We start from the raw sequence: 12,158 nt of genomic DNA, 5'->3' as shown, positions 1-12,158 counted from the left end.
AGCAAATTTTTCCTCGTATTACCTAACACATGTTAATTGACGCAGATGTAAGGTAACACAAGGGAGAATGCGCACCTAATAAGGATTAAAGACTGTACCAGCTAATATTAAAACAGTTTCCAATATAATAAAACTCTTGCACAATTGATAAGTAGATTTACATTCAATAACATGAAAAGCATATTAAGTTTCTAAAAAATAAGTGCTCTACACAAATAAACCTATATTATATATATATGAAAAGCGAAAGCGCATTAAAAAAAGGAAGAAAAAATATAAAATTCCAAAGCTGAATGCGGCCAGTGTAGCCCTAAGCTGCAATACTAAGTAAACATGTAAAGTTAACGAACAATAAATATAGTGCAGTTTAACACAAAGTGCTCAGTTTTTAACACCTAAAGCACAAATACAGCACACCACATACTTGGTGTGTTAGATGGGAACTGCCCTTCCATATAATCATAACGAGGTGCAGGAACAGGTGACGGATCCCGGGATGTCTTGGCAGACGGTGGTTCTAAGAAAAAATTACAAACGAACAATTAATGCCATGAACAAATTTCATGGCTTTATATTATTACTTGGTTTACACAGAAGTACTTCAGAAGCGACCCTTGTAACAGTACCATCCTGAAAAATCTGTTCAGAACTACGCAACCTTTTCGATCTTGGAATCAAATTTTCCAACATTAGACCACGTATTAAATATCTTTAAACTACAATCAGACAGAATATAATAACTGTACAAGGGTTGTCGCAGAGAAAGTGAGACAGTCTTTCCTGGCTTGGCAACACTGCCTATTGTCTCGGCACTAGTCTCGTCGAGTAGGAGGATTAATTCTGTATCCGAAGCATGTCATATGTTTCTAAACCACGTTAATAAGAAGTTGTGTTGATTTACGTGGAACGTGTTTAGTTTACCTCTGCAGGATTTTGTGCATAAGATTGCTTTTCGCGACGAATATTCAAGATAGACAGCAACATGCCATTAAGGTTTTGTTTCGAGAAGTACTACAGAAACATATGCGATGTTTCAACAAACATATGCCGATCACGACACACTGAGTAGAACCATGGCGTATCGAGGGCACAAGTTGTTCGAAGATCGGAGTGAATCAGATGCTTTGCTTCCGCATCCTGAACAAATAACGTCTGTCATTAACGAGACGCTAGTGAATACTGCTGCGGCAATTATTTGTGATAATAGGTATATGTCTATGAAAGCGCTAAGTGCACACTTGAGCATATCGAAGGGCACCGAGTTCATTTGAAAATGAAGAAGGTTTGCTCTGCGTGGGTACCACATTTTCTTATAGCAGAACAGATGTAGTAGCGTGTGGATGTTCGCACCAGTAGAAGACAGAAGAGGGCAGGTCAGGTGATGCTAATCGCATTTTGGGATCGAAGCAGCACAGTGTACCAACACACAGTCCCTCCCGGGCAGACAATGAATACAACGTACTACCAAGGAGTCAATGAGACTGCAAGAGGACGTAGAAAAATAAGACGCCGCATTTGAAGAACTTCATATTGCACCACGACAACGCACGCATGCATACCGTGCGGGTTCTTCACAATTACGTGACGAAGAGAAAAATGTTCATTTTTCCGAACCCAGCATATAGCCCGGACCTAGCACCCTGCGACTTTTGGCTATTTTCACTTTTAAAGGCGGATGTCATAGGTAAAAAATTTGGTCATCATTTCAAGACAAACAAAGAAGTGATCACCGCAACTCAAATTTTCAAAGACATTCACAAAGTGGCAGGAGCGTATGGATGCTTGCTTAGCTGTCAATGGTACCTGTTTTGAAAAAAGATGTACTTCTACTTGATATGGCTGATTCTGAATTAAAATGTTCTGGTTTTTAAGCTTTTTCGTTTCATTTTAATGATCCTTGGAGGGGTCCATGTAACATGGTCGTCCTTTACCTGCTTCGCAGTCACGACTGTTTGACTCATTTTGATCTCAATCGGAAGCTAATAAACCAAATTTTTACCCTAGTACATTTGCTGGCCAATGAAAGTCGTTGTTTTCCTATCCAGAAATTAGTCTCACCTTCTCTGCGACAGCCTTTGTATGTAATAATAATAATTCCCACTTACTACTTGACACATGCACACAGACAACCACACAAATTTCCCTTCTATCTTCCCTACTAATCTGATACCCAGCATATATACAAAAGTTCACAAAGATAACATAAAAATATTCTCTTGCCTTGGAATAAATCATATATTATTACCTGCTACAGAAAACCTGTTTACTTATTATTAACACAATCCAAGCCCCTATGGATTCGACTCCTAGAAACTATTTTTCAGAAGCATCATTATTGATGTAACATGATTTTACATTGCAACAAAAAAGCTGTGAATTAAATTCAATGTAGCAAATTCCATTCACAACATACCAAGACGGAAATTTAGACTGTACAGTCACGTTCAAAAACTGAATCAATTCATTTATTCTTAAATGTTTCCACCCTTACTCGTCAGCTGGATGAACTAATACAAGATTAGCGAAGGTTCTCACAAATAAAATTGAATAAATAAATAAAATGCGTGTTTAACTAATGGATAATCGGTATCAGAAGGAAAGCTTTAGAAACAACGCATTTTTGTTTTTGAACACGACTGTACATTATTGGCCCACTGAACTCAACAGACTGAATTGATATGTACTTCAATACATCATATACTGCTCCCAAATAAATATGCCACACCATATAGTAAACCATCTATTTAGAAAATTCACTAGGCTGAAAAAAAAAGTGTCCGTAAAATCGGAAGCGTATTAAATCGTGAATTGTGTGGGAGCAACTTATATATTAAAATGCTACGTTTATATGTTTGTGGTCAAATAAAGTTTATATGTTTGTGGTCAATTCTTTTGACAATATCTCGGAAACCACAAGCTCTAGAAAGATGTTTTCACTGATCGATCTGCAGTGTAGACTGTTCAGTTCTAATTGAATATTTAAAAAAATGGCCGTTATTTCTTTATTTCATTTTCTAGGAAGTAGTGAAATTTTAAAAAGTAAAGCATTATATCCTACGAGTTATACATTTAAACACCACACACTGTATACAGGGTTATTATATCTTTCCGGCATTTGTTTCACGGCCAAATGACAATGAAATACGAAGGATAACCATTTCTCCAGTCTATGATGAATCTTTATTGTTTGGAGTGTTTTGCCCAATAAATACCATATATCACTGACATTATAATTAATTGTGTGTGTACTGTATTTTTGCTTATTACATACATACTGCATACAACAATTAGAAACTCCAAAAGGAAGTAGGCTCAAATCTTGCGAGCGGTGAGAGACATTGAAATTTTTTTTTTTTAAATCTCCCCTTTATGATACTCCTTGCCGATTTTTATCAAGACATCCTTCACTTGTGTCTGTAAAGGGACATGTACAGATGTGAGAAATGACAAGGAGATTCATGCTCATATGTACACTCATGTCCAAAATGATTGTCGCATATCTATAACTGTCTTCTTGTAAGAATATAATTTGATAATGATTTTGCAGGGTACTTTTAATATTGATACTATGTGTATAATCGGGAAATGTATATTTGTGGTAAATTTCATAGGAAAAGAATTACACATACGAAAATTAGAATGAATAAAACAAAATGTTGCTAAATGGACAAGAAAGTTTTATTTTCGTTTTATTGTTCTTATTTACTGCTCTTTTGACATGAAATTTGCCACATACGTGTCTTTGCCGATTATATACATACTAACATTGTATGAAATACCGGGCGAATTCGTTATCAAATTATATTCCTATGCGACAATAATTTTGGACATGAGTGTACATGATGCGCTGTGTAAACAGCGCACGTTCAGCTAGCATTTAATATTATATATATATATATATATATATATATATATATATATATATATATATATATATATATATATATATATATATATATATATATATATATGTGTGTGTGTGTGTGTGTGTGTGTGTGTGTAAAATATTTAATGTAGTATTATAAGGGTGAAAGAAAAGAAACCTCAAGCTGCTATGTTACAATCGCATCTGTTGCCGTGTCTTTTGAAAATCTGGTCGAAATTTTTTCCTCAAGTAATTTCTTTCTTCTATAGTTGCTACATTAGTCAAATTCCGTCCATTAAATAGATAGTTTACTGTATTTCAACTATTGGGTGTCACAAAGTCTTGAATCAAACTGAGTTTTATAGGATTTGTTTTTTTCCGAAGTTATTCCAGTTACTCTTAAAACAATTCAGGAAATGCTGTTACCCCTACAACACCTCATCAGAATGGTAGCTGCTGTTGATGGAAATTAATTTGATTCCAGAATTTTGAACACCCTGTACTATCTGACACTGAACAAGACTATATTTTTAACAATTATTGGTGTAACCAATTTATTTGCTCAGGTGAAGAAACAATACAAAACTTCACAACAAAACAGAACAATATAAATTTGTGCTTTACACACGTGTTATACTACGAAGAAACTTGAAAACTCTATTTATTTACCTTCTCATCCACTTCTTTTCTACGACATACCATACTCGAGACCCAAATCTTTTCCAACGTTGAGAAATGTTTCTACTTTATACTCAACTGTACACAAACAACTACATGCACACAATACTCTACAATATTTTCTACTAACTAAAGGAAGAATAGAAATTAGCGGTACGCTACACAGATTTACATACCAGAGGAAACTGGTGTAGCTGTGTTAGATAATCCTGAACATTCGTGATAATTGCCCGGAGGGGGAAGCAAGAATTCCATAGCTGCAATAATGGACATGCTGTTACTAAAATACATGCTCCTACTGCATTCATGCAACATGATGTGCATTACAAAGAAAGAAGATGAAAAAACAAAAAACATGCTTTGACCTATAAAGCAGTAAACTAAATGTCAATTGTTAGTATAGCAAAATTAAAAATAAAGCATTATATAGATCACAACCAAATACTGATTCTCAACCTGTTATCTATTAGCAAGCTACCTACAACTTCACGTCACGTCAATTCATGAAATTTCCTGTTAATTTTCTTTACGCTTTTTTTTTATTTATTTATTAATTTAATAATCTGACTAAGGCAGCAACTGCAAACCGAAACAAAGAACTTGTTTATATTTTTTGTTAAAAAGAGTGTGTCATTAACATCTCAGTTGAAACTCGTGAGCGTTGCTCACGAAATAAGAATTTTGACGAGTGTGAGAAGATAATAGTTTTTTTTTTTTTTAATTATAATCAAAAGTACAATTCAGATACAAGTATATTTAAGCCATAATGATAGTAGAGAACTATTATACATCAGTGTTGCTAACCACAGTGCTTATTTTGTGTAATTTGTAGCTATCCAATATAGGTACATATTTTACCTAATCATCTTTGTTAGAGTTTAATTTGACAACACTAAGTATCGAAGATATTCATCTATCAAAATGAATTAAAGAACCACTCCTCTGAATTTCAATATTTTGGTCAGTACAAATCCGAAAATTTCCCCTTTTACACCTACTTTCTTCGTGAACAAAGCAGACAATTTTCATGAGAAATGTTGAACACGTATCTTCTGCAAGCAAAATCTATGTTGTTTAGCATCCTCAGTACACTAACACACGCATGATAAACAACGAGCTTTACAAGATTTTATCTTCTGTGCACTTTGACCAACAATATTATTCCAACAAAAGTTCTATTAGAATCATTAAATTCCAATCGCGTGGTTGATGTTAACCTGCTGTGGATTCAAATAAGACACTACGGCATTTTGAACGCATATTACTCATGACACACTCATCCAAGCACACTGCTGTTTGCATTGTTTCATACATTACGCCCACTGTTATGCGATTACAGGCAATGTCAGCGGAGAAGACAGTCAGTGGGAAACATGCAGCCGTTGAAAGTGGAAGTCAATCGGACTCGTGTTCGAGATTTCGTACTGAGGAATGCCGAACACACTGACGCTGAAGTCGTGAAGCACTTCCAAAAAGGATTGAGTCGTGCAACTGTGTACAGAACATTAAGAAGGATCAAAGATGGGATTTCAACAAATAAATAATAATAAAAGAGAGACAAAAGGGAGGGAAACAAAAATTATGATGAAAAAAATCAGAGAAGATTGTGTCTCTGATGGATGCTAGCGACGAATTTACCATTTCAAGTGCTGCACGTGCATGAAGGTGAGTCGTGATGTTATGAGGAAGTGGCTACTGGAACTCGGGGTCAAAAGGACGACAAAAACCTTCATATGCAGGTGAGAAACAAAAAGTCATTCTGAACAAAATTGCCAGAGACGAGTTTCATGCCTCTAATGATGATAGGTACGTAATACTGGATGATGAAACAAACAAAATACGGGAATCCAAAAATTTTTTTCATTTGAATCCACAGCAGGTTATTTCTAAGGCATTTGATAAACTAGATCATTCTCTTTTATTAGCCAAGTTAAATTCCTTTGATTTATCTGATAATTTGTTAAAACTGCTGTCTTCATATTTACTCAATCGGAAATATTATTTTCAATCGTATACAGTCTTCCCATTATACTGCATCATCCAGCGTCCCACAAGAATCACATCTAGGTATGTCATTTTAATTTTTTATTAACGACTTACCATCTGCCGTCAAATACTCGCAGTCATTACTTTATGCTGATGATTTAAAAATTTACTCTATCTCTATCATTATCTCAAATGTTTTATGTATTCGCGTATCACTTTTATTTTAATTTGTATTTGTTACTACCCGTTGTATTTCTAGTTTATTTCTTAAAAGATATAAACTAGACTGCATCTTAGGATTGCTACTTGGACAATTTGGTGAGTACAATGAATTTTAATATGTTGCTGATGGCTCAATTATTAGAGCAAGTTCCCGGAAAACATGATGTCGGAGTTCGAGTTACAGCTACTCTAGCAGATGAAGATTTTGCCCTTATTCCACGAAAGTACTATTTCCAAATGAATATTTATTGCACCCTTAGATGATTACAAACTGTCGGTTGAGAATCACTAACTTACAGAAGTTAAGTTACTCTTAGCATTTTATTTATAAACTTACAGTAAATGAACAAGCCACCACAAACAAACACATAAATTAACCCAATTAACTATGAAACACAATTCACAACAACGAGTTAGAAAGAATCTAGCAAACTGTTAGGTATATATTAAGAAATATATTTTCCAGATGATAAATACAAGAAAAGACACGGAGGCTTTAACAATATACTTTCAACATTCAACAATCTATTTACAAATAAATCAAACGAGTATTACATCCTATCTCACCATTTTTAAACATATCAAGAATCAATCTTTGTTACTACATTACTCCCGTTTACTTTGCCCACATTTAATTTGCCAACAAATAGATATTTATGTACTAAGCATACCATACATATATATATTAGTTACTTTGATGAATAAGTTTGCTAATTGGTATGGTGCTGCAATGTCAGAAGTACAACATAGGGAATAAATCCAAGTGCAAAACAAAGAAAACAAAAAATGGATTTATTGCTTCCGGTACGTGATCGCTACTTAGATTGTATAAAATATATAACTATACACAGCATTTTGTATAGAAAAGGCATAGAATGTTAATTTACATCAGTAAAGTTTTTCGACACGAATTAAATCTAGATAATAATAAAATCCATGTTTTACAGGGATCATTCAGAAAGTTTTGCAAATGGCCTTTTAGAATCCACATAATGAGCTCTACTGAAATATTTACCTTTACAATGCATGGTGTGAGAGTGAAACCAATTTTCATGACCTGTTCACATGTGTATTGTTTTGAACCATTCCACAGTGGTTCCAACAGGCCTAAAACCTGACAAATTAGTAATTTTAAAAGTGCGAACCGCTTCACTTTTCTACTACATATTTTCTCTACGATGTGTGGCCGTAATAAAACTGAAAGCCATGGAGAGAAGTCTCTCGCCAGAGAATGCTCATAGCTTGAAGTGTGATGGTTTGCTCTGCAGCAATGTTTCAATACAAGATACTGTCGTCTGCGGTGATTATTTCTGGTGAGTAATGCCTTATGTGAACAAATGCGTATTATTTGCGCTATTATTAGTACACACTATTATTAGTATCATTAACTTAATATTTATAAGTTTATACTTTTAACAAAGTAATATTAATCATTGTTTACGATTGTCTGATTTGTTCTAAAAATAGAATCCGTTGTTTCTGCATTTTCTATATTTCGAATTTCTTAACACGGAATATGTTTAACTTCCGAAAGACGACATACTGTAGTTCACTGTATAACACATCTCATCCTTTCTTCTTTCTTGCTCCTTGAAACAAAGCGGAATAACACATGAATCAGAAAACAAATGTCATAAAGAACTTCATAAACTGAAACTTTGCATGTTCTTACCTCTGCCTTGACCTTGAGGTGCTGGTGGTCGTGGATATCTTGGAAGCGGCATCACACCGTTAGAGGTAACAGGGATACTTCCCATTGAGTTCTGTGTATATGGTTGACTTACTGGTGGAGGAGTAGGTTCATTCACTTGAGGAACTGTACACAAGCAGATATTTATACATGAGCAAGAAAGAAAATATCAAAAATACTTATGGAAAGTTACAGTCAAACATGTACACTTCTTCACAAGATTTGCAGTCATTTAAACTGTTAAGTAAGTCATAATGAGCAACGAACTATATAGGAAGTGAAACCATGAAAAACGAGGGCAGATCGGAAAGTTTATATTCTCCCCAGATATTGCAGCTAGAACGGTGAAACTGCACGACCAGAGAGTCTGAAGTTTGCGCTCCAGATTTTGTTCTCCTGTGCAGCTCTAGCGAGAGAAGAATGAACTACGAAACAAACATGGTGCGCATGTTACTGTCGTCCACGTGTGAAAAGCAGCGAGCTGTGGTTAGATTTTTGTGGGCCAAAGGGCATAAACCGAGTGAAATTCACAGGGACATGCGTGGTGTGTGAATTCTTTGAAGAAGGCCACGAGAACCTTAGTGCTGCGCCACGCTTCGGACAGCCGGTAACAGCTTCAACACTACAGAATATCCGCGCCATCGAGGCAGCAATTTTCAACGATCGGCGTGTGCACCTGCGAACCTTACCGCAGAAGTTCAACATTTCCTATGATGTGGTGTACGACCATTGTTCATGACACGTTGCAATTCCGTAAAGTTAGTGCTCGCTGGTGCTTAAGAACCTGACAGACAATAACAAGGGCCAGCAAATGATGACAAGCTTGGATCACCCAACGCGTTACGCCACAGAAGGGTATTACTTTCTGAAAGGAATCGTCACTGGTAATGAGTCGTGGGTGTATTACCACACGCCCAAAACCAAGCAGGCCTCGATGGAGTGGAAACATGCTGGTTCCCTAGTATGAAAAACATTTAAGATGACTCAATCTGCGAGGAAAGTGCTTGTGACAGTGTTCTGGAACATGTTTGGGTGTTATTGGTGGACTTTGCTGAACACGGGACCACTGTAAATGCTGCAGCCTACATTAAAACTTTGGTTAAGTTGCGTCGTGCCCTTCCTGACAAACGCCGCAACATTAATGCTCACGGTGTCAAACTTCTTCATGATAATGCCCGTCCACACGTTGCTTGCTGTTCCTGTCCGTGAGGAACAACAAATTTGGGTGGGAGATGCTCGAGCATCCTCCGTACAGTCGGACTTCTACCTCTTTGGTTCCATGAAGAAATTCCTGGCCAGCCAATACTTTGCGACAGATGCCGAAGTGAAATCAGTAGTCCGCACATGGCTATACTCCAACCAAACGGACTTCTACGAACAGGGCATCTTGAAACTGATACCACGCTGGAAGAAATGTGCTGAGAAACTGGATGACTATGTAGAAAAGTAGGTCAAAGGTATAAGTTCATTATTGCCTTGTTTGGTTTTGGTACATATATATATATATATATAAACCTGTGTTACTTTCCGATCTGCTCTCGTAAATTTAAGCTATTTGATTTTATACTAGTCATCGTGTTACACTAGAAGCATCTAATGTTGATATTCTAGTTTAACTTATTTCGAATAAAGTTCTTTTCTTTGTAAGACTACTTGATATTTATACTATCGAAAAGATTTCTCTGAAATTCAAATTTAGCCACTAAAATTAACATAGTTAACCTGAGGCATATTTCTTTTATTCACTGGCTACAAATCTCAAATTAAATGTTCTGTCAAAAACACTGCCTACATTTATAGAATTTCCTAGGCATTGGAAGTTTTAAGACTGAACGGACTATCAAACTGTATTCTTGACCTTAGCAACTGAAAACAAGTCCTAGTTCACTACATCCCATTAAAATAATAGAATTAAGCATTCATTACCTAGTTTTGAAATAAGACATATGAAATTTTATTAAAATTCATCTTTAACCACTACAGTGAAACTTTCCTTAATGGATTACTCCCATAATACGAACTCCCCCCCCCCCCTAAGTTTTAGTAACCTCTTCATAACGGACAGGAATTATACTCGGTTCATACTTATTTAGCAGATAATTTAATTTATGAAATTTGAAAATAAATCTGCGATACAGTGCAACAGACAGAGAATTCATTCCCCGTAAAATGTCTGTCATACGTCAATGATTTGATAAACAAGGGCAACTGGACTAGAATTATTCTTTTCCCTGTCGACAATAAACTGGTTTTTGGTAGCTACTCTTCATTTCGTAAAGGCTAGGCTAGTGTATGGGTATTCTATGCTGAACTTTCTCCCTTCCCTGACCAATTAACTTCTTCTCTTCAGGCATGTATTTTCCTCTGCAGCTTTAAGAATAAAGGAATAAACGTCTGTTATATTATAGAATTTCGAGGAGGAATATTTCTTCTCTCACCTTGTTTCGAATCCATCCAGTAATTCGAACACTGGATACAGTATTTCGATATTTACCTATATTTCCCCTTATAAGTAGCGCATTTACTGTATACTACAAAAAATTACCGCATGGGCTGTGAGTAAATAAATTTTAGAACACCTCTCATTTAAATAATATAATCATATCCCATCGATTCTGCTATTCAGAGGTTCACTGTATTTCCATCTCGTAGTCTTGCTCTACCTATCCGTATCTATAACTAAAAATAATTACCTGAATTCACCATCTTCTCCTGTTGCGCTGTATCCCCTTGACTATAGGGAGGTGGCGTAGGAGTATGTTGTGGTCCATTCATATAACCACTGGACTGGTTCTGATACTGAGAAACGGGAACATTGGCTGCTGACGTTGAGGGTGGTCTAAACGCGGGAGGAGCGAAGGGGTTAGGATTCCTCATGGCCGGAGACCCACTGGGGCCATGTGCTGGTGAGTTTTGCGTTGAAGGAGGGCCTCGAGGCGGCGGTTGCATTTGTTGCATTGGCGTTGGGGAAGGTTGCATGCCTGGCCGTGGGGGTCTAGGGGGGAAAGGACCAGCCTGAAACGGAGCCCCGTGGAAACCAGGCGTCTGTGCAACCGACGAAACAGGAGGCTGCTGAGGCAACGATGTAGGAACCTGCTGTCCAGGACTCTGTCTGCCCCACGGAGATCCTGGTGCACTATGTGAAGAATGTGGTGGAACGCCTGGAGGTGGAAACTGAGGTCCTTGACCCATGTAACTGTTGAATTGTGGCATAGGCCCTGAATTCATCATTGGTGGCTGGCCGTTTGGGATTGGAGGATGCCTTGGAGCTTGTGGTGGAAATCCAGCATTTGCACCAGGAGGCATACTTCCCATTCGAGGACCTGAAACAATAAATATATTGAATTATTTACACAATATAGAACTCACGCAACTGTACTATACAGTACAAATTTGAACATACACTTGCAAAATAAGTTACTCACCTGTAATGTGTAGTTCATTAAGTATTTCAAGAGCCATTGCTCTCTTCATCATATATGTGGTTATGAAATCACATTTCATAACCACATGTATCGTCTTCTAACGAAAAATACTGAGCACTGAATCAGTGCGCAACATGAATTCCTAATTACATATAGTTTTAAAGTTCCAAGTGTTATTTCATCCAAGAATTCGTAAAAAAGGACTCAAAATTTGGCATTTGAGGAAATGCAAAACTGACATGACCATATTTACTACGAAAAACCCTACATGGAGAAAGTCTGTGTTCTAAAC

General features: G+C 36.5%; 1 protein-coding gene across 5 annotated transcripts in view; it reads right to left on the bottom strand.

Annotated features, from left to right (window-relative positions):
- Nucleotides 1–12,158, bottom strand: part of Sec24AB (Protein transport protein Sec24AB) — a 259,452-nt gene that overhangs the window by 60,514 nt on the left and 186,780 nt on the right. For 2 of the 5 annotated variants that reach the window (XM_081760244.1, XM_081760243.1), the window contains exons 3-6: nt 11,135–11,764; nt 8,424–8,567; nt 4,720–4,800; nt 425–517 (exon numbers count right to left, since the gene is read on the bottom strand). In XM_081760244.1, coding sequence (XP_081616370.1) covers nt 425–517; nt 4,720–4,800; nt 8,424–8,567; nt 11,135–11,764 — 948 coding nt within the window. The remainder of the gene's footprint in view (nt 1–424; nt 518–4,719; nt 4,801–8,423; nt 8,568–11,134; nt 11,765–12,158) is intronic. The other 3 variants (XM_081760246.1, XM_081760245.1, XM_081760247.1) reach the window with 3 other exon arrangements.

The sequence above is a fragment of the Thermobia domestica genome, chromosome 5 (genome assembly GCF_964235325.1).
Source record: "Thermobia domestica chromosome 5, izTheDome1.hap1.1, whole genome shotgun sequence".
Lineage (NCBI taxonomy): Eukaryota > Metazoa > Arthropoda > Insecta > Zygentoma > Lepismatidae > Thermobia > Thermobia domestica.
The sequence above is the reverse complement of the archived record's forward strand: the minus strand, read 5'-3'. Positions and strand labels throughout refer to the sequence as shown.